The sequence below is a fragment of the Phascolarctos cinereus genome, unplaced genomic scaffold (genome assembly GCF_003287225.1).
Source record: "Phascolarctos cinereus isolate Bilbo 61053 unplaced genomic scaffold, phaCin_HiC Scaffold_2;HRSCAF=192, whole genome shotgun sequence".
Lineage (NCBI taxonomy): Eukaryota > Metazoa > Chordata > Mammalia > Diprotodontia > Phascolarctidae > Phascolarctos > Phascolarctos cinereus.
The window spans coordinates 145206360-145230590 of NW_027555625.1; the positions used below are offsets into that span (position 1 = coordinate 145206360).

General features: G+C 37.2%; 1 protein-coding gene across 1 annotated transcript in view; it reads left to right on the top strand.

Annotated features, from left to right (window-relative positions):
• The window catches only part of FBXO16 (F-box protein 16), an 83486-nt gene that overhangs the window by 7676 nt on the left and 51579 nt on the right, over positions 1–24231 (top strand). Inside the window, exon 2 of the mRNA XM_020988737.2 lies at positions 12349–12484. Within this exon, the coding sequence (XP_020844396.1) occupies positions 12349–12484 (136 nt within the window). The remainder of the gene's footprint in view (positions 1–12348; positions 12485–24231) is intronic.

Sequence of the window (24231 nt, forward strand, 5' to 3'; positions counted from 1 at the left end):
GGCAATATATAGAAATGCTAATGATTTGTGTGGATTTATTTTGTATCCTGCAACTTTGTTAGATTAGCAATTTCTAGCAGTTTTTTAGTTGATTCTCTAGGATTTTCTAAGTGTACATCATATCATCTGCAAAAAGTGATAGTTCTGCTTCCTCATTTTCTATTCTAATTCCTTTAATTTTTTCCCCTCTTATTGCTATAGCTAACATATCTAGTACAATATTAAATAATAAAGGTGATAATAGGCATCCTTGCTTCACCCCTGATTGTATTGGGAAGGCTTCTAGTTATTCCCATTACAGATAATGCTTGCTGATGGTTTTAGATAAATATTACTTATCATTTTAAGGTAAACTCCATTTATTCCTATGCTCTGTAGTGTTTTTAGTAGGAATGGGTGCTGTATTTTGTCATAGGCTTTTTCTGCATCTTTTGAAATAATCATATGATTTCTGTTGATTTTGTTATTGATATGGTCAATTATGCTGATAGTTTTCCTAATATTGAACCAGCTCTGTATTCCTGGCATGAATCTCACCTGGTCATAGTATATGATCCTTGTGATAAATTGCTACAATCTCTTTGCTAGTATTTTATTTAAAATTTTTGCATCAATATTCATTAGGGAAATTGGTCTATAATTTTCTTTCTCTGTTTTGGCTCTTCTTGGTTTGGGTATCAGCACTATATTTGTGTTGTAAAAGGAATTTGGTTGGGTTCCTTCTTGGCCTATTTTTCCAAATAGTTTGTATAGTATTGGGATTAATTGTTCTTTAAATGTTTGGTAGAATTTGTTTGTGAAGACATCTGATCCAGGGGATTTTTTCTTAGGACATTCATTGATGTCTTGTTCAATTTCTTTTTCTAAGATTGGATTATTTATGTATTTTATTTCTTCTTCTGTTAATCTGGGTAATTTATATTTTTGTAGATATTCATTCATTTCATTTAGATTGTGAAATTTATTGGCATATAACTGGGCAAAATAGCTCCTAACAATTCTCTTAATTTCCTCTTCATTGGTGATGTCACTCCTTTCATTCTTGATACTAGCAATTTGGTTTTTTTCTTTCCTTTTTTAAATCAAATTAACCAATGGTCTATCTTTTTTTTTTATTGGTTTTATTATAACATCAGCTATTAGTTTTACTTATTAGTTCAATGGTTTTCTTACTTTCAATTTTATTAATCTCTCCTTCAATTTTCAGGATTTCCAATTTGGTGTTTAATTGGGGGTTTTTAATGTGTCCTTTTTCTAGTTTTTTTTTTAGTTGCATGCCCAATTCATTGATTTGCTTTTTCTCTATTTTATTGATGTAAGCAATTAGAGATAGAAATTTTCCCCTGAGTACCACTTTAGTCACATCCCATAAATTTTGATATGTTGTCTCATTGTTGTCATTTTCTTTAATGAAATTATCTATTGTTTCTGTGATTTGTTCTTTGACCCACTTGTCTCATGCAGTATTTTCCCCTTGATATGGGAACTCTGGAATTTGGCTATAATATTCATGGAATCTCTTTCAGAAGGTGATCAGTGTATTCTTTCCATTTGTATTTGACCTTCCGGTTCTAGGATATCAGGGCAGTTTTCCTATAATTTTTTGAAAGATGGCATCTAGGGTCTTTTTTTTTTAATCATGATTTTCTGGTTATCCAATAATTCTTAAACAATCTCTCCTCAATCTATTTTCCAGGTTAGTTATTTTTCCAATGAGATATTTCACATGTTCTTCTATTTTTTCATTCTTTTGATATTGTTTTACTGTTGCTTGATGTCTCATGGAGTCATTAGCTTCCATTTGCCCAATTCTAATTTTTAAGGAATTCTTTTCCTCAGTGAAATTTTGTACTTCTTCCAATTTTGCTTTTTAATGAGTCCTTCTCTTCAGCGGATTTTTGTGCCTCTTTTACCATCTGGCCAATTCTGGTTTTTAAGGTGTTATTTTCTTCAGTATTTTTTATGCCTCTTTTACCAAGCTGTTGACTCTATTTTCATAATTTTCTTCCATCACTGTAATTTCTTTTCCCAATTTTTCCTTTATCTTTATTATTTGATTTTTAAATTTTATTTTTCCCCAGTTACATGTAAAAATAATTTTGAACATTCATTTTTAAAATTTTGAATTCCAAATTCTCTCCCTTCCTTCCTCCTCCCCCCATTGAGAAGGCAAGCAACTTGATATAGATTATACATGTGTAGTCATGCAAAACATTTCCATATTAGTCATATTGTAAAAAAAAAATAGACCAAAAACCCTCAAAAAATGCTTGAGTTTGTATTCAGATACCATCAGTTCTTTCTCTGGGGGGGGATAGCATTTTTCATCTTACGTCCTTCAGAATTGTCTTAGATCATTGTATTGCTGAGAATAGCTAAGCCATTAACAGCAGATCATCTTACAATATTGCTGTTACTGTGGACAATGTTCTCATGGTTCTGCTCATTTCAGTTTGCATCAGTTCATGTAAGTCTTTCTGGGTTTTTCTGAGAGCATCTAGCTCATCATTTCTTATAGCACAATAGTATTCCATCATGACCATATACCACAGCTTGTTCATCTACTCCCCAACTGATGGTCATCTCCTGAATTTCCAATTCTTTGCCACCATAAAAGAGCTGTCATAAATATTTGTATACATATGAGTCCTTTCCTTTTTTTGGTTTTTTATCTCTTTTTGGATACAGACCTAGTAGTGGTATTGCTAGGTCAAAGCATATTCATGGTTTTATAGCACTTTGGTCATCTTATCTGATTTTTTAAAAAATCCTTTTTGAGTTCTTCCAGGAATTCTTTTGGGGCTTGTGTCCAGTTTGCATTTTTATTTGAGGCTTTGCATGTAGCTATTTTGACATTGTTGTCTTCTTCTGAGTTTGTGTCTTGATCTTCCCTGTCACCATAGTAACTTTATATGGTCAGGTTTTGTTGTTATTTGCCCATTTTCCCAGCCTTTTTCTTGACTTTAAATTTTATATTAAAGTTGGGCTGTGCTCCTGAGGTGGATGGGGTATTCTTCCAAATTTCAGGTTTTTCATGCTGCTCTTTTCAGAGCTAATTCTGGCAGACTGTAAGTTTTCAGTTCTTCCAAAGTGGTATGATCTAAGGAGAGATATGGTCACTGCTCTTCTGGTCTGTGCTGTGGTCTGTGAGCAATTCTCTGCCCTGGAACTATGAGCAGGGCCCTTGATCTCCCACTGTCACAAGCTTTAATGTGCTAATGCTTCTCTTCATCCTAGGACTGTATATGGGCAATACAAAAGGGTCCCCTGTAATATCCTTCAGACCAGTTGTTTGACCCCCTTACTGTCTATGGGTTGAGAAGCTCCCAAAGCTTCTGCTACTGCAGCAGCCCCTCCCAGGTCTGCTGCTGTCTTGCCAGGGTATAGCTTTCACTCCAGGCCTAACCACTACCCTAGTGAGACAGATCTTTCTGCTGACCTCCTAAGTTCTCTTGGCCCAGAAAATTGTTTGTCCCTGACCTTTTGTTGGTTCTGCCACTCCAGAATTTGATTTGAAGCATTATTTTAAAGTTGTTTGGAGGGGAATTTGAAAGAGTTCAGGTGAGTTCCTGCCTTTACTTCTCCATCTTGGTTCTGTCTCTTTTATTCTACTTTGATATTGGTTTTGGTCTTTGCTATTGTGGTGGTTAGTAGTATGACTGTATACAGACAGCTGATTCAGAAATGAATACCACCTCAGTAACTAGTCATTTCCTGTCTGCTAACATATAATCAACCTCAATTTTATGTCTGGTACCACTCAACTCTAACTCTCTTCTTAAAGAAAGTATTCATAATATATAATGAGAAAGCTGGACTTCTCTTTCCTGAATCATGTCTTCTAACATTTTTGGCCATCTTTTCCTATGCTTTGAAGGTACTAAGTATTAAAGTAGATGTTGATTTAATTTAGATCTTACCTAGTTCTTCATAGAATTTCTCTATTTCTTCATCCTCTGCAATACATACTGGTGGTGAATTGCAATTATTTTCATGATAGTCTTCTTATAAGTGCTTGCCATGAGCACTGAAATATGACATAAATAAATGTCCCATGAAATTATGTTACTTACTGGCCTTAGATACCCAACAAAACCAGTTCCTCCAAATGAATGGCCTGCCTCATGAGGTAGTACTGAAAATCTTCAGTCAAAGGCTGCACAACTACTTGTTAGGTAGGTCGTAGGAAAGAGTTCTTTATGTATTCTATGGACTAGGTAACCCTTCCAACCCTGAAATTCTGTAAACTTCTCAATTTTGTTTCCTAAGGAGAACTGTTAGCCATCCTTTTTTAAAAAAATTTTTTTAATTTAAAATTTTTTAAACATTTTTTAAAAATTTTAAATTAAAAAAAAATTTAATGTACAATGAAAATATAAAATATAAGCAAACCAGGAGAGAAACACCTAACCTTAGATATTAATGAATATCATAGAAGATGGGAAACCACTTGTTAGAGATAGTAGAGAGAAAATTCATATTGGAATAAAAGAACCTGATGGACTGTTAGGAATGGAAGGGGCTTTAGATATCATCTAGTTCAGCACATTAATTTTATAGGTGAAAAAACTGAGCACCAGGTAGGCTAATTAACTTGTGGAACTAGGACTCAAACCTAAGTCTTTTGACTTCAAGGCAGCTCTAGTCTTTTAAAACTTAAGGATTTCGTGATTCAAGAACAACCTACTAAAGCTGGGAGGTTTCTGAGACATGTAGGTGGTATATTTTACCTTTTAACATTTTTTGTTGCTGCATTTTGTTTTTATATCACCTTCATTTCTTAATCTCCCCTTACCCTTTACTAAGCCATGCCTTGTAACAAAGAACAAGAGAAAGAGAAGTAACCAAACATATCAACTGTTATCTCACAGTATACACAGTGTTAAATATCCAGTCCCCCATTTTTGCTAAGAAGAGAAGAAGGTACATTTTCATCAGCTTGATTATTATAATGATGTGGTGTTCAATTTTGCTTTTTTGTTCTTTCATTTTATATTGGTACAATCATTGTGTGTGTGTGTGTGTGTGTGTGTGAGCTCATAGTTTTCCTGTTTCTGCTTAATTATTTTGCATCAGTTCATAAATGTCTTCCCATGTTTCTTTATATTCTTAATAGTCTTCATTTCTTATAGGGCAGTAATACCACATTACATTCATGTAACACATGTTGTTTGAGTTATTCCTCACTTGATGGACGCCTGTTTTATTCACAGTTCTTTGTTACTACAAAATGTTTCCTTTAAAAAAAATTTGCGAGGGGGCATCTAGGTGGCGAAGTGGATAAAGCACCGGCTGTGGAGTCAGGAGGATCTCAGTTCAAATCCAGCCTCAGACATTTGACACTTATTAGCTGCGTGACCCTGGGCAAGTCACTTCACCCTGATTGCCTCACCCCCCCCAAAAAAAATTGGCATATTTCATTTGAAATTATTAGAGATTGAGAAAATGATAAGGAACAAAAACATTTGGGGCAGCTAGGTGGAGTGGTGGATAGAGCCCCGACCTTGGAGTCAGAAGGACGTGAGTTCAAATCCGGTCTCAGCACTTCACACTTACTAGCTGTGTGACCATGAGCAAGCCTTGCCTCACCAAAAACCAAAAAAGATTCTAAGTCATAGATGTCAGTATCTATTGGTAGAAAGAGTTTCCTCATTCAAGAGATCACTATAGTAACAAAATCACAGGTCTATTATCTATTCTTATCTAATGATACACAAATAGAAAAATCAGGAATGGGAAAAATTAAACCATATGCTCCTATGTATATGAAATAAGGGTAAAAATATGGATAAGGACTCGACCTGTCATTGAAGAAACTCCCTCTGCCAATGAATATGAGAGTAATTTTCCTATATCTTCTTCTTGGTTATAGATTGTTGCTAATGTTAAAAATGAAGCAATTCATTCTTCTTCCTTCCATTTGCTTTTATAGTCCTGAAAATAATTGTCAGTTTGGTACTGACTAATTACCTAATTCATAATAGCTAGTAGAGTGCTAAACTTGGAGTCACACAAGAACTGAGTTAAAATTCCAGCTCGGCTACTTGCTACGTGACCCAGGGCAAGTCATGAAACGTCTCTAGGTTTTAGTTCCCTGGTCTGTTAAATGAGAAAATTGGACCAATGAACTAAAAGTTCCCTTCTAGCTCTTGATCTGGGATCCCATGATCTCATATGAGCCTCATGACAGCTCTGTACTGTAAATAGCACAAGTATTATCATTCCTGTTTTATAGGTGAGTAAACTATGTCAAAGAGATTGTGATCTGCCCAGGATGATTCAGGTAAGAATGATGAGGAAAGCTAGTATTTATATGGTGCTTGAAGGTTTGCATATATTATGTCTCTTAATCCTCACAACAATCCTGTAAAGGTGCTATTATTATTCCTCCTTAGAAGATAATAAGGAAAATGAGGCTGAATGAAGTTATATGATTTACAGTTTCACAAAGCTAGTAAATGACCAAGGCAGAATTTGAACTCAGGTCTTATTGATGTGTTTAGCACTCCCTCCACTGTGTCACCTTACTACCTCATAGAACAGGTACTTAAACGTAGTTCTAACGAGTCTAAATCCAATATTCTTTCCAGTATACAGAACAGCAAGTGGAAGGGTGGTGTATTTTTTTTTCAATTATGGCATAAGCTTGTGATAGCTCAGATTTTTTTTTTTTATCAAGGGAAAGCACTTAAAAACTAAGCTGAATGCCCAACCTGAGGCCATAGCCTCTTTGATACCATGGGGCAATAGCAGCAGACAAACCAAAACTCTCTCTTACAGAGAACCTTCTTATTCTAGTGTCCTTGACATTTCACCATGACATTGGCCAGCATTCAAACACAACATTGATCTCTTATCCAGAATTCGTTCCTTGTCACTATGTTCACATAATGGAACGCTTGGCCAAAATCCTGCCTTTGCATCTTGGTCCTGCTCTTTACTAATTGGGTTAACCTGGGGCAAGTCACTTAACTTCCCTGAATCTTGTCTATAAAATGAGGCTTCATTAGCCCTAAGGCCCCTCACAGTTCCAGAGCTATGAACCTATGCTTCAGGAAAGAGTTGTTACAGACAGCCCCAAAGATTTCTTCCAACTCCAGGATTCTTTGATTTTATCTAGGCTTTAAGTGATTTTGAAAACCCACTCTGTATGTAAGATCTGGTATTTCAGGAAATAGTACATTGTTCAATATGTAAGATGAGGCTTTTTTAAAGGAGACAAAAACTTAAGTCCTCCTTTTCCTATATTCATGGACACCTGTATGCTACCTCCTCCTTTAGATTATGAGCTCCTTGGCAGCAGGGACTATCATATTTTTCTATTTGTATCCCTAGCACACAGTAAACACTTAATAAATACATTTTTATTCATTCATTCATTCACAGAGCATGGAGATTAGGGGCTCTTTCACTGAGCCCAGTCTTTAGCAAGTAGGTCCAGGCTCTTTCCCTGGTCACCTGTTTAAGTGCCACGGCCAGCACTCATGCAGAGATGATTAGGAGAGGCAAAGATGGCAGGGGAGAGCAAGGGAATTATGTAAGGAGAGGCCAGCATCTTCTCATAAGAACAGCCTACAAGCCATAATACACAAAGCACATTAATTCAGCTTACCACCCCAGGCTCACTATTATACCTAGTTCCGGCATAGTTGATTTCTCTGCACCTGACCCCAGCTCTAGTTTCCTGGTAATGTTTTCCTGTACTTGACTCCTCTTATTTTCCTTGGAGACATCTTTTTGGTATAACTTGGTCTTGTCTCAAACTCTTGGCACCCTCCCAACCACATTGAAACAGCCATGCTAAGGCTTTGTTAGTTTGCAGTAGCCACTGGGGAGCGGCAATTGTCACTAATTTCTATGCCCAGACTGTCAGAGACCACTTAAAAACAAGTTGGGAGAAGGGGAGGGACTTGCGTGTTAGAGCAGGTAGAAGGAAGGATGGGATGTCATTTGATAAAGCTGCTTTAAATTTCTGTTTTAAAACATCATTAAGCTTTATGTTTTAAATGTTACAGGGCAGCTAGCTGGCACAATGGATAGAGCTCTGGCTTTGGAACCAGGAGGACCTAAGTCTAAATCCGGCCTCAGACACTTGGCACTTGCTAGCTGTGTGAACTTGGGCAAGTCACTTAACCCTGAAGCCTCACCAAAAAATAAATGAATGAATAAATAAAAGTTACAGCATTAATTCTATCTCACAATGGGTAAATCTTGAAAGGATATATAAATAGGTAATTTTCAAAAGGGGAAACCAAAATTGTTAATATTGACCTGGGAAAAAATGATCAACCTTACCAACAATCAAAGAGATGCAAATTAAAATAACTTTAAGGTAGTGCCTCATACTCATAAAACCAGCAAAAATTAAAACATTTAAACTTGAGGCTGTTTGGGAGGAACAGGTAGAATTGCACATTCTTAGAATCTTTTTTGGAGAGTAACCTGGCAGGGCACAATTTTGTTGTTCCATCATTTCAGACCCTTTATGACCCCATTTGGGGTTTTCTTGGCAAAGATACTAGAATGGTTTGCCGTTTCCTTCTCCAGCTCATTTTACAGATGAGCAACTGAGGCAAACAGAGTTAAGTGGTTTGCCCAGGGTCACACAACTAGTAAGAATCTGAGGCCAGATATGAACTCAAGAAGATGAGTCTTCCTGACTCCAGGCCTGGTACTCTATCCACTGCACCATGTAGCTGCCTAAGCAGGGCACAATGAAAATTACCATTTGCCTCAGTCATTCCCACTGGTGCAAATGTACCCTGAAGGTGTTATCAAAAACTCATCCTTAAGATCTATAAATTATGACAACATTGCTATAATAGGATGCTGTAATGTTAGTAAGATCCACAAGTGTGAGGACTACAAGAAATCTGGAAAGAGCTTTATGAAGTAATGGGAAGAAAAAAAAAGCAGAACTGAAAGAAGAGAATACACATTAACAATGACCCCCATAAGAGAAAAAGTCAAGGAAAAGTAATGTGCAAAGAATCCCAAAGGACTTAGCAAAAGTGATTGCTATGTTGTTTTGTGTTGAACTTACTTAATTAAAATGTAAATAATTGCTAATCAAGTTCAGTTGATTGTATAAATGTTTGGTGTCAAAATAATAAAATATTTAGAGTGACTTGATTGAGATCTCCCCCAAACCCCTCCAAATACCTGTAAAAAAATGGCTCTAAACAAATTCTAAAGCAGCAGAACCCACAAAAAGACAGAGTGAAACAAATTTCCAGCCCAAGATAACCTGGATGGTTGATTGGAAAGGTATAGTACATCGGGCTGGGAGAGGAACACAGTTCAGCATGGGAACACAGTCAAAATAGGCCTCAGCAAACCTGGAGTAGCCCTCAGAGGAGTGAATCATGGACAGCTGTGGAGGTTTCCAGACTTCTCAACCCATGAACACCAAAGACAATTAGAAGGTCAGTAGGAAAAGTCTATGACCTTGGTGAGAGAGAAGCTGGGTCCCAGCCCTAGTCCCCATACAGCCCTGGGGCAGCAGCTGCTTCTGGAGCTTCCAGCCCACAGACTGAGGGGGAATCGAGTGGCTGATCAGAGGGTGATTGCTGGGATCTCTTTACTGGTGCTGAGGCAGGATTCTCTTGCTTTGCCCGTTCTTGGATCTGGGTCAGAGTTCTGGGTGGTGATCCTGGGGCAAGGAGGAGTGCTGGTGTGGTAGAGCTCATAGTGGCAGTGCAGAGAAAATCCTCCTCACAGTTCCAAGACAGAAACTCACAGACCAGAACACAGGCCAGGAAAGGAATAAACACCTCACCCCTTATCATAGCACCTTCAAAGAACTGAAAATTTACAGGTCCCTAGAAGTATCTCTGAAAATAACTGCACAAAACCCCTGAAGCTTGGGACAGTACTCATTCTCCACACTGGAAGCAGACCCCTACCTTAACAAAGAGTTTATAACTCAAGTAATTGGCTGGAATCATAAGCAAGCAGTGCAAAAAGAGTCAGACCATAGAATCTTACTTTTATGACAAAGAAGATCAAAACATACAACCAGAAGAAGACAACAAAGTCAAAGCTCCTACATCCAAAGCCTCCAAGAAAAATATATATATCTGTCCCAGGCCATGGAAGAGCTCCAAAAGGATTTTGAGAAGCAAGTAAGAGAAGTAGAGGAAAAACTGAGAGTGATGCAAGAAAATCATGAAAAACAAGTCAACAGCTTGCTAAAGGAGACCCAAAAAAATACTAAGAAAATAACACCTTAAAAAATAGCCTAACCCAAATGGCAAAAGAGGTCCAAAAAGCCAATGAGGAGAAGAGTGCCTTAAAAAGCAAAATTGTCCAAGTGGAAAAGGAAGTCCAAAAGCTTACTGAAGAAAATACTTCCTTAAAAATTAGAATAGAGCAATTGGAAGCTAGTGACAATTTGAGAAATCAAGACACTGTAACACTAATCCAAAAGAATGGAAAAATAGAGGACAATGTGAAATTTCTCATTGGAAAAACAACTGACCTGGAAAATAGATCCAGGAGAGAGAATTAAAAAATTGTTGGACTATCTGAAAGCCATGATCAAAAAAAGAGCCTAGATATCATCTTTCAAGAAATTATCAAGGAAAACTGCCCTCATATTTTAGAACCAGAGAGCAAAATAGAAATTGAAAGAATCCACTGATCACCTCCTGAAAGAGATCCCCAAAGGAAAACTCCTAGGAATATTGTAGCCAAATTCCAGAGTTCCCAGGTCAAGGAGAAAATATTGCAGGCAGCCGGAAAGAAACAACTCAAGTATTGTGGAAACACAATCAGGATAACACAAGATTTAGCAGCTTCTACATTAAGGGACTGCAGGGCTTAGAATATAATATTCTGGAGGGTAAAGGAGATAGGATTACAACCAAGAATCACCTACCCAGCAAAACTGAGCATAATCCTTCAGGTGAAAAAAAATGGATATTCAGTGAAATAGAGAACTTTCAAGCATTCTTGATGAAAAGACCAGAGCTGAATAGGAAATTTGACTTTCAGATACAAGACTCAAGTGGAACATGAAGAGGTAAACAGGAAAGAGAAATCATAAGAGACTTATTAAGGTTGAACTGTTTACATTCTGCATGGAAAGATGATATTTGTAACTCATGAGTCCTTTGTCAGTATTAGAGTAGTTGGAGGGGAAAAATAGATAGATAGATAGATAGATAGATAGATAGATAGATAGATAGATAGATAGATAGATAGATAAATAGAGGGAAGAGGGTGAGTTGAAGATGAAGGGGTGATATCTGGAGAATAAAATTAAGGAGTGAGTGGGGATTATAGAGAGAGAAGGAGAAAGGGAGAGATAGAATGGGGTAAATTATATCACATAAGACAGACAAGAAAAAGCTTTTACAGTGGAGGAGAAACAGGGGAAGATAAGAGGGCATGAGTGAATCTTACTCTTCATTGGATTTGGCTTAAGGAGAGAATAACATACACACTCAATTGGGTGTGGAAATCTATCTTACCCTACAGAAAAATAGGGGGGGGGGAAGGGGATAAGAGAGCAGGAGGATGATAGAGGGGAGAGCAGATTAGGGGAGGACTAAAAATAAAAAATACAAAAAAAATACAATAAAATATTTAAATTAAAATTTCCTATTTTAAGCTGTTTTATTAGTACCTTTTTATAGGGCAAGTTTTGAAAAGCTATGGAACTTGGAGAAATTTTTATATATGCAAGGTGTCTCAAAAGTCTTAGTGTAATTTTAAAAGTGTAAAACTGCACTAAGACATGAAAAATTATGTGTATATGTATATGTATATATGTGCACAAACACACAAATATGTACATGGACACACATTTTATAGGAGGGTTGCTGGGAAATTCCTGAGAAATAGTTCTAAGTTCCAGTATTAGTAACATAAGCTCTGAATGACAGAATTTCAGAGTTGGAGGGAACCTCAAGGAATCACCACTAAAAGATACTCACCCAGTAACCATCCAGGGTCTGTTTGGAGACTTCTAATGAAGGTGAACCACGTGACATAGTCCATTCACCTTTTGAGTTGCTTCAATCATTAGGAAATTTTTCCTAACCTTACACCTAAATTACCTCTTGTCAACTTCCACCCATTGCTTCAATATATGGGTGATCCCCTTCATGGCGGAATAGCAGATAGAGTGTTTTGTGTGATTTACTGTATTTTTGTAATTTTTGTAAAATTCTTTTTAATGAAAAGTAAGGTCACCATATATTTGAAGGTGTCTTCTACTGTGGTCAGTATGATATGCCCTTGCCTAGTATAGAATCTGATTTAAAACTTTTTAAAATGCTAAATAGATTTCATATTAGTAATTCCATATTATAAATATAATAGGATTCACTTTTTTTTTAACAGGTTTCATTTTTCTTGTGGAAAAATATCCTCTTATATTGAGATGGCATTTGCACCTCCCAAAAACCTAGATGGCCCCAAAATGCAGACAAAAATGAGTACCTGGACACCCCTAAACCATCAGCTTTTGAATGAAAAGGTAAGTGTGTGTATGTGTATGTCTATATCTATACAGTCATCAAAAGGTTTGGTTTTTTTTAAGTGCTAAAGCTAATGCTATTAAAGTGTGAATCCATGTAGTGTAGCTTAGATAATGGTGATCAGATCAAGCATGAATTTGACTATTCCCTGTTAATCATCTTGTTGGGTTTTAACGACTATTTTAAAAGGATCTCTTTCAGCTTTTTAATCTTTGTAGAAGAATATTCTCCTTTCCATAAAGGGGTGGGTGACTGAGTTTTGCAGGAGGTACTCCCAGACCAGGAAGCCAGAGCAAAGTATGTTTGACTACAAATGTGGTATTTTAAGCATATTAATATACAGCATGTAAAAGTGCAGATATCTGTATGAATTGCTTTGACGTATATTGTATAACCATGGAAACATGAAGATATCTAGGATCTTTAAACGTAGACTCTGAGACCTTTCAGTTAGGCATGGGTAGGTAGGTGACATCTAGGAAGTGGAGTGTTGCAGGGACTGCCACTAACTTTGTTGTTGTTCAGTCATTTTTTAAAATCGTGTCTGACTCTTTGTGATTCCATTTGGGGTTTTCTTGGCAAAAGATACTAGAATTGTTTGCCATTTCCTTCTCCAGCTCATTTTTTTTAACAAGTGAGGAAATGGAGGCAAACAGGGTTAAGTGACTTGCCCAGGGTCACACAGCTAATAAATGTCTGAGGCCATATTTAAACTCAGGAAGATCATCTCCGGACTCTGCACTCTATCCACTGTACCACCTAGCTGCCCTGACTAACTAGCTATGTGGCTTTGGGTCTCATCTTTAAAATGAAAGAGTAAGTAAAATGATGTGTAGAAGTCTCTTCTAGTGCTGACATTCTGTCCTCAGTGACCTCCCTTATCACCAAATCTAGTGGTATTTTTCTCAGAATCACAGAATTGGAGAGTTGGCAGGGACCTCAGCAGCCATTTAGTCCCTCCCTCCTCCCCATATAAAAGGAGCCCACACTATAATGTATGGGACAAATGGTCGTGCAACCTCTGCTTAAACACCTCCAAATAGTGGAGAGCCCGCCGCCTCTTTAGGTAGTGCTTTCCACTTTTGGACCGCTCTAATTGTTAGGAAGGGTGTTGGGGGTTTTATTGTTTGCTTGTTTGTGTTTTCCTAATATGGAGCCTAGATCAATCTCTTTGCAGTTTCCATCTCTTGCTCCTACTTCACTCTCTAGGGTCAAATGGAAGAAGTCTAGTCTGTCCTCTGCATGACCCTCGTAGATCTTCTCTTTTTTCGGTTAAATATTCCTTTAACTGATCCTCATGTGACATGGACTCAAGGCTCTTCACTGCCTTCTGGGAACTCTGAAGCGTATCAGTACCCTTCCTAAGTCTCAAGTTTAGCTTACTTTTTCTAGCTTCCATACCTTCGTCCTCAACTCTCCAAGGTATATCTATTGACATCCTTCTGTTCCTTCAAAGCTGAGCTTAGATACTCCATTAGATATTTAAATCTCCGTGATCATTTCCCAGATCCCTCCAACCCAAGATGATCAATCACTCCCTCTTTGACTCTCTCATAGCACTTCATACCTTTCCCATGCTTACCATGTTTTGTGTGTACCAGAGATATTTCTGCGCCTATCTTCTCTTCCCACCAGACTGAAAGCTTCTTGAAGGCAGACTGTTTTCTTCATGGATCCCTAGAATGTAACACAATGCCTTGCACATAATAGGCATTTTTCTTATTTCTGTCTCTTCTGACTTCAGGAATAGGAAGCAGAGGAGTAAGATGTTGAAAAATGTCTACAAGTGTTAGAATAAAAGAGCAAGACAAAATGGAAGGAAGAAGCTGTGGTGGCTAGTCATATTCAGACTAAAGAGCAACTTGGCTTCATGGGGGCAGTATGACAGAGTGGAGTAAGAATCCAAAGACTTGGGACCTAAAGTCAAAGGACCAAGGTTCAAATCCTGGCTTTGCTCTTTATTACCTGTGGTACCTTGGGAAAATAACTTAACCTTCCTGGATATCATTTTTCTTACCTACAAAATGAGAGAGTTGGGTTAGAAGATCCCTTCCATCTCTATCTCCTGATTCTGTCACGAGTTGAAAGTGAAAAATATTTCACAATATCTAAAGGTTAAATGTGGGCCTTATTTCATGGTATGATGCCCGTGGTACTTGTAGCACTAAATATAGCCCATATTGGTTCATGTACTGCATTCCATATATAATTATAATAATAATAATGACCATAAATAATAATAATAATAAAACTTTAAAGTTTGCAAAGCACTCATTTTATGGTCACAACAATCCTGGAGGTGGAAAAACTTGAAGTTTTTGCAAAGCACTATACATACATTATCTCATTTTATCCCCACAACAACCCTAGGAGTAGGTGCTATTATTATCCCCATTTTACAGTTGAGGAAACTGAAGGAGACAAAGTGAAATGACTTGCCCAGGACCACACAGCTAGTAGGTATCTAAGACCAAATTTGAACTCAGGTCTTCCTGACTCCAGGCCCAGGATTCTGTCTACTGCACCACCTAGCTACTTCTTTATACCTCAAGCGTATAGAAAGATAGTGTGTCACTAGGCCCCAGCCCAGTGATCTCTCTATTGCATTTATGAGATAGACTTCCAAAGGTTACAATGTTCCAAGTGGACACTACAAGCACATGCTTAGATTGATCCCCTCCTGCCGTACCATCCATCCTGTAGCTTTAAGCAAGACCTTGGTTCAGAATTTAATATAGGGAATAAAAAATTAAATATTACTTAAAATATTAAAATATGAAACGTAAGGTCTTTACACAGTTATAGAGCTCCCTCTGCTTTGTGGACTTTCCTATCTCAGGTCATGACTCCCCTTATACTCACAGGACTCAGATATAAAATGTACTATTATTTCATAGCTTCTTGAATATGAAGAAAAAAAGAAGAGCCATGTAGAGCCATCTCTCTCTACAGCCACCTCAGAAACTTCTCTTTGAGGGAACTAGGTAGAACAGTAGATAAATGCCAGGCTTGGAGGCAGAAAGACCTGAATTCAAACTGCTAGCTCTGTGAGTTCTAAGACAGGGAAGTATTAGGTGGGGCGGGGGTGGGGGGGAGGAAGGGGCAAGTCACTTACCTCTGTTTACCTCAATTTCCTAAACTGTAAATGGGAATAATAATAACACCTACCTCCCCGGGTTGTTATGAGGATCAAATGAGATAATGCTCGTAAAACACTTAGTACAGTGCCCAGCACACAGTAAGGGCTTTAATAAATGCCTGTTCCCTTCCTTCTTTCCTTTCTTCCTTCCTCTCTCAAATCTTCAGTGGTGATAGGAAATAGTCCCCAAATCCCTCCATTTCTACAACTTAGAAAGAAAGAGGGAAGGGATATGGATATTTGTGTTCAAGAATCCTTCTCTTGTTCACAGATCATAGACAAAGAAAGTGGGAAGAGCACTGGAAATCAGTCTCCCCTTCTCAGATAACCATCCCACTGTGTCTGTAATAGTTTGTAGTCAGTTCTCAAGTTTGCCTTTGTGGTTCTCACCTCATCTGGCTCCAGGTTCAGACTTTCCTCCTCAATGCTCCATCAGTCTCAGTCACTGACCAGTAGAGTCTTGGGCCATGGTAATAGTGACACCATAGCCACAGTCTCAGCTGTTCCAATGTACATCCTGGATATCTGGCAGTCCCAATCAATGGCAGCTTCCTGCAGATACTTATTGTTCATCAGCAAGTCTGAGGAAAGAAGACAGAAAGTCAATCTTAAATACCAACATGCAGATCTCTCTGTCTCTGTCTCTGGCTATCTCTGTCTCTCTGTGTGTCTCTCTCTGTCTCTGTCTCTGTCTGTCTCTGTCTATCTCTCTCTTTCTCTTTCTCTCTCTCTCTCCCTCCTATTGCACAGCTTCCTGCCCCATGCCCCATGAGATGCCCAGTAATCAGCCTCTTGGGTATACAAGTGTCATCAGAAATTCTCTGCAAGGCTCTCTATCTCAGAATAACCCTGGACCCAGTGAAAAATAATAATTCAGAGATATGGCAAGGCATGGACCTAGGCTACATTCATTTCTTTTCTAAATAAAATAATATTATGTTCTCTTTGGTCCCTAATTCACTACATATTGAAAAATAAAGCAAAGTACTCAGTGAAAAACTTTTCAGGAAATAAATGGGTCAGTTGCAAAGTTTCCTGTTATTGCTAGCTCCCTGTGAGTCTACAGCTGACCAGCAGGTGTCATTGTGGTGATACCATATTACTATTGTTCAGTCGCTTCAGACTCTTCATGTTCCCATTTGGGGTTTTCTTGGCAAAGATACTCGAGTGGTTTGCCATTTCCTCCTCCAGTCCATTTTATAGATGAAGAAGCTGAGGCAAATGGAGTTAAGTGACTTGCCCAGGTCACACAGCAAGTAAGTGTCTGAGGCCAGATTTGAACTCATGATGATATCTTTCTAATTCCAAGCCCATTGCTCTGTCCACTGTGCCACTATATACTGGAGCACAGCAAAAAGTGAGCCCCATATTGCTAGTACAACCATTATTTTACTACGACTGGCACTACTAATACCACTACCTTACATTTCTATAGTAATTTATAGTACTATAAAATGTGTCTGTGTGTCTGTGTATATATAATATATTATATGTAATATGAAATTTTACACAGTACTTAGGAAGGAAGTGTGGCACAGCAAAAAGAATATTCAGTTTGGAGTCAGAGGATTCCTGTGGAGTGTGTGTGTGTGCGCATGCACGCGCGTGTGCATTCAAAGATTAGCTTTGCTACTTAGCATCTGTGTGACCTTGGATAAGTCACTTAACCTCTCTTGTAAAATGAGGGGGTCACTAGACTAAATAACCGCTAAAGTTTCTTCCATTTCTAAATCTATGATCTCATGATTTCAGCTAATCCTCACAAAAACCTATAGGGTAGGTAGAATAGACATAATCCATGTTAATTTTTTTTAACAGATGTAAGTGAGATGAGGGTGTATCCAGTCATTAATGATCATTGTAATTTTGGAGTCCTGTTTACTTAAACTTTGTCCTCCTCCTAGTCTGTAGTGATTGTCACATGGTGCAACATGTAACTGAATTATCAACAGACTAAATTAATTAGCATAGAATTTTGATCTAACAGCAGGCTCAAAGCAAACTGTGATATAAACAGAAAACTTGAGTTCAAACATAGACTCATTGAAAGTAGTAGCAGCAGCATAGGTACCCTGTAAAATTGTGACATGATTTTTCTTTTGCAGAATGGAATTTTGTGAGGTCGTTTGGATTCTAAATTTGTAGGATTATAGATGCAGAACGAAAACAGTTCTAAGTTTCGGTTTCTACTCCATAGTGAGAGAGCTGTATTGAAAGTGATCAGTACCTCTTTGAAATCAACTAAGCTCACGGGTATAGGAAACACATAACATAGGAATATGGAAAGCAAAACACTATAATTCTTCAGTAGAATAAAAACTGATTTTTTTATATCATTATGATCATACTAATTCAGCAACAGTTCCATAATCACTTATTAAGTACCTGTTATACACAAGGCACTGTGCTTGGCGTTGGGGAAACAAAGATAAAAAGCAAATCTTTCCCACTTCAGGATGTCTTATTTTGAAGGTCTTTGTAGAGGCTAGGAGCCTGAATAAAATCAGAATCCATTAAAAATCAATTCCAGCTAAAATGAATTCTTTATTAATCTAGAATGGTAGATGTTCTGGTTATTGGAGAGCTGCTATATTAATTGTCAATTTAAATAAATTTAAATATAGTAAAATATACCTAACTCTAAAATTATACTGGATACAACTTAATCAGAAAGGAATTCAGGATCTAGCTGTACAGTTGGGATCACTGTAATTTTATAAGTTTATGTTTGTGAGGCTAAACACACACACACCCAGGTTATATTTTTTTTCTCCTTTTAGTGACAATTACTGCAATTTAAGTAGGTGCTTCCAGGTGAAAGGTGGTGCCTTTGAAGTTACAAAGTAACACAGATATATAAGGAACTTTTATCTGGCATTAACTCCTTTTTGCAACTTCTTAAAATTCCTCAGTAGAATTGTGTTTGGAGTTGTTGGGATTACAGTAATTGACTTTTCTGTAGCACTTTGAAGTTTACAAAGCACTTTAACATATTTGAGCTTTGTAACCCAAGTGAAGTCAGTAGTTGGTACTAAGAAATTATTGTCCCCATCTTACAAATGAGGAAACAGAGGTTCTAGAGTTTAAGTCACTTACCCATGATCACATCGGTTGTGTGAGAGATGGGAATCAAGCCTATATTTTCCTAACTCCAACCTCAGCTCATAATCCACTATGCTGTGCTCTTTTTCTTTGGAAGCAATGTAATGGGAAGAACGTTGAACTGTGAGTTAGGAAATTGAGTTGTATTCCTTGCTCCTCCAGTAATTTCTTGTGATCTTGGGGAAATCATTTAACTTTTCTAGGCTTCAGTTTCCTAATTAATCAAGTAGTAAGTACTTATTAAATACCTACTGCATATCAGGTTCTGTGCTAGGTGCTAGGGATATAGAGATAAAAGATATATATGTGTGTGTGTGTGTGTGTATACATCTATACATACACATATGTGATGTCATATATATAATATATGTATATATATATGAATATTATATATGTACATGTAATTGCAAAATAGGTACAAAGCATTTTGAGGGTCCAGGGGAGGCACTAGCAGGTCAGGGGATCAGGAAAGGCCTCATGTAGAATAATAAGATAGGGCTTGAATTGAGTCCTTTTTTTTTTCAGCAAGGCAATTGGGGTTAAGTGACTTGCCCAGGGTCAGACAGCTAGTAAGTGTCAAGTGTCTGAGGCCAGATTTGAACTCAGGTCCTCCTGACTCCAGGGCCTATGCTCTGTCCACTGCACCACCTAGCTGCCCCTTGAATTGAATCTTGAAAGAAACTAAGGATTCTAAGGAGTAGAGGAGATGAGGAGAGCATTTCAGGCAAGGGGAACAGGCAAAGACACCAATGGGAGATAGAATATCAATGCATGTGGAGCAACATGGTTAATTTGGCTGGATCATAAAGTGTATGACATGGAATAAGGTGTTCATGGAAGCTAGTAGGTAAGTTGGGGCCAGGGTTTGAAGAGCTTTGAATGCCAAAGAGAGAAGTTTATATTTGATCCTAAAGGTTATAGGGAACCACTAACATTTATTAAGTAGAGGGTCAGATATAATCAAATCTAGGTGTTAATAAAATCCCTTTGGCAACTGTGTGGAGAATGGATTGGAGTGAATCAAGAGAGAACTCAATTAGGAAGCTATTGCATTGATCCAGTTAAGGGGTCATGAGAACCTGAATCAACATAGATTGCTTGGCAGCTGTGAGTGGAAAGAGGGGTATAGATACTGAGATGTTGTAGAGGTAGAAACTGCTTTTCATTGAAAAATAATAAAATAACACATTTTCTATTTTGCATTATATATGTTCATGCTCATCTCCTCTGATTGAATGTAAGCTCCTTGAGGGCAGGGACAATTTCTTTCTATTTGGATACATGAGATGATAGATTAAAATAAATGATTTCTTAAGGTTCCTTTCAGTTCTATGACTACATGGCTTCTGAAGCTTTTTTTTTCTTTTCAACAAATCAACAGATATATATTGAATATATAGCAAGGAAGAATCTCAATAGGTACTTTGTCAGATCTCATGCTACTTTCAAGCATCTTACAACCTATTTGGACACATAGCTTGACTAGAAGACATGAAAAATACAACCAAGTGCTCAATAATGTGCAACAGATTCTCAATGCTGTAGGAGTTCGGAGAAGAGAGAGAGAGATCACTGCAACTTTTTGAACAGGGAGTGACATGGTCAGACCTCTCTGTTTTAGGAAAAATCCCTTTAGCAGTTGTGTGCATGATGAATTGGAGCACAGAGAGACTTGAAACAGGGACATCAATTTGAAGACCATTGCAATAGTGCAGGGAAAAGGTAGTGTGATCCTGAACTAGGTTCGTGTCTGTGTGAATAGACAGAAGGGAAGTACTGAGGGGCAGAAGGATTGGAAAGAAGAATAAAGAATAGGTTTAGGAGGGGTAAGTTATGGGAGAGATGGAACGATAAGAAGGTGTGATCAGATAAAAGAATTTCAGAATTCCTGTTCAAAGTAGTAGAATTAAGAGGAAGTAAAATATTTAAATAACCCCATCTCAGAAAAAGAAATTGAACAAGCCATTGATGAACTCCCTAGGAAAAAATCTCCAGGGCCAGATGGATTTACATGCAAATTCTATCAAACATTTAAAGAACAATTAATTCCAATACTATATAGACTATTTGGGAAAATAGGTGAAGAAGGAGTCTTACCAAATTCTTTTTATGATACAAATATGGTGTTGATACCTAAACCAGGAAGAGTCAAAATAGAGAAAGAAAATTATAGACCAATTTCTCTAATGAATATAGATGCAAAAATTTTAAACAAAATACTAGCAAATAGATTGCAGCAACTTATCACAAGAATAATACACTATGACCAGGTAGGATTTATACCAGGAATGCAGGGTTGGTTCAATATTAGGAAAACTATCAGCATCATTGAGCATATCAACACCAAAACCAACAGAAACCACATGATCATCTCAATAGATGCAGAAAAAGCTTTTGATAAAATATAACACCCATTCCTATTAAAAACACTAGAAAGCATAGGTATAAATGGAGTCTTCCTTAAAATAATAAATAGCATCTATCTAAAACCTTCAGCAAGCATTATATGTAATGGGGACAGGCTAGAAGCATTTCCAATAAGATTGTGGTGAAACAAGGATGTCCATTATCACCACTGTTATTCAATATTGTACTGGAAATGTTAGCTTTAGCAATAAGAGAAGAAAAAGAAATTGAAGGCATTAGAATAGGCAAAGAAGAAACAAAGCTATCACTCTTTGCAGATGACATGATGATATACTTAGAGAATCCTAGAGAATCAAGTAAAAAACTACTTGAAATAATAAACAACTTTAGCAAAGTTGCAGGCTATAAAATAAACCCACATAAATCATCAGCATTTCTATATATTACCAACAAAGCCCAACAGCAAGAGATAGAAAGAGAAATCCCATTTAAACTTACTGTAGACATTATAAAATATTTAGGAGTCTACCTCCTGAAACAAACCCAGGAACTCTATGAACACAATTACAAAACACTTTTCACACAAATAAAATCAGATCTAAATAATTGGAAAAATCAGTTGCTCATGGGTAGGCTGAGCTAATATAATAAAAATGACAATCCTACCTAAGCTAATTTACTTATTCAGTGCCATACCAATCAAACTACCAAAAAATTATTTTATAGAGTTAGAAAAAATAATAACAAGATTCATTTGGAAAAACAAAAGGTCCAGAATATCAAAGGAACTAATGAAAAGAAATGCAGGGGAAGGTGGCCTAGCAATTCCAGATCTTAAATTGTATTATAAAGCAGCAATCATCAAAACTGCTTGGTACTGGCTAAGAAATAGGGAGGTGGATCAGTGGAATAGGTTAAATATGCAAGACACAGTAGTCAATGACTATAGTAATCTATTATTTGATAAACCCAAAGACCCCAGCTTCTGGGATAAGAACCCACTCTTTGAAAAAAACTGCTGGGAAAACTGGAAAAGAGTATGGCAGAAACTAGGCATAGACCCAAATCTCACACCATATACCAAAATAAAGTCAAAATGGGTTCATGACTTAGATATAAAGGCTGATACCATAAGTAAACTGGGAGAACAAGGAATAGTTTACCTATCAGATCTATGGAGAACAGAAGAATTCATGACCAAACAGGAGATAGAGAACATTATGAAAAGCAAAATGGATAATTTTGATTACATTAAATTGAAAAGTTTTTGCACAAACAAAAAAAATGCAACTAAAATTAGAAGGAAGGTAGAAAATTGGGAAATAATTTTTACAACCAGTCTCTCTGATAAAGGCCTCATTTCTAAAATATATAGAGAATTAAGACAAATTTATAAGAACACAAGCCATTCCCCAATTGATAAATGGTCAAAGGATATGAACAGACAGTTCTCAGATGAAGAAATTAAAGCCATCTATAGTCATATGAAAAAATGCTCTAAATCGTTATTGATTAGAGAAATGCAAATCAAAACAACTCTGAGGTACCACATCACACCTATCAGATTGGCCAACATGACAAAACAGGAAAATGATAAATGTTGGAGAAGATGTGGGAAAATTGGAACACTAATACATTGTTGGTGGAGTTGTGAAATGATCCAACCATTTTGGAGAACAATTTGGAACTATGCCCAAAGGGCTACAAAAATGTGCATACCCTTTGATCCAGCAATAGCACTTCTAGGGCTATATCCCAAAGAGATCAAACAAATGGGAAAAGGACCCACATGTACAAAAATATTCATAGCAGCTCTTTTTGTGTGGCAAAGAATTGGAAATTGAGAGGATGCCCATCAATTGGGGAATGGCTGAGCAAGTTGTGGTATATGAATGTAATGGAATACTATTGTGCTATAAGAAATGATGAACAGGCTGACTTCAGAAAAACCTGGAAAGACTTATATGGTCTGATGCTGAGTGAAGTGAGCAGAACCAAGAGGACTTTGTACACAATAACAGCCACGTTATATGATGACTAATATTGTTAAACTGAACCCTTCTCAGCATTACAAGGATCTAAGACATCTCCAGAGGCCTTGGGATGGATAATGCTGTCCACATCCAAAGAAAGAACTATGGAAGTTGAATCGCTATCACTTATTTTTGCCTTCTGTTGAGCTTTGTTTCATCTTTCTGATGGTTCCTTGTATTGGTTTTAATTTTTACTTACAACTTCACTAATGTGAAAATATGTTTAATAGGAATGTAAATGTAAAGCCTATATCAGATTGTGTGTCATCTTGGGGAGGGTGGGGGGGAGGAAGGGGGAGAAAAATTTTCAACTCAAAAACATATGGAAGTGATTGTTGATAAATCAAAATAAATTAATGAAATTTTAAAAAAAAAAGTAGAATTATGGTGGATGATAACAGGATCAAGGCATGACCATGCCTGTGTATAGTTGAGGTAAGGAAATGAGCAAGTGTTGGAACTGAATAGATTGAGGAACAGAATAGATTGGTGTTTGAAGGAACATTGTGCATGTTGAAGCCCCATAGTAAAAAGGCAAGAATTGGGGTGGAAAGGTAAAATATGAAAAAGCCTTGAACTCATTGAGAATAGAGGGAGAATGTCCTTGGAGTCCGTCGATAACAGCTAGCAGGATATGGATTGTTTGAAAAATTTGAATAGAGTGAATCTCAAAGGAGAAGTTGAGTGATGGGCTGATGGGCAACAGAGGGAGAGTATGTTTCGAAGTGGAATATTTTGATTTCCCCTCCTGCCTCAGGTAGTTGTAGGAGGAAAGGAAAACACTCAGGTTAATTTGAGGTCAACTCCCATATGGTAGAGGCACCCACAAAGTTGCAGCTAGAGAGCTTCAAGTCCAGTCCCTGACATATAGTAGCTAGGGAAATCATATAACCTCTCAGGGCTTCAGGCAACTTTCTGAGACTATTAATTACAGAGCAGGTGCCAGTCTACATTGGCAAAGGAAGTTCTGGGTGTTCCCTATATCAGTGAAATTGCAGGTCTGGTTAAAAAAAAAGAAAAGGAAAACAACATATGGTAGAGACAGAGACATAAATGCTAACATATGTTCATTGTATTCTCTCTCCCAATATACACAAATATATTA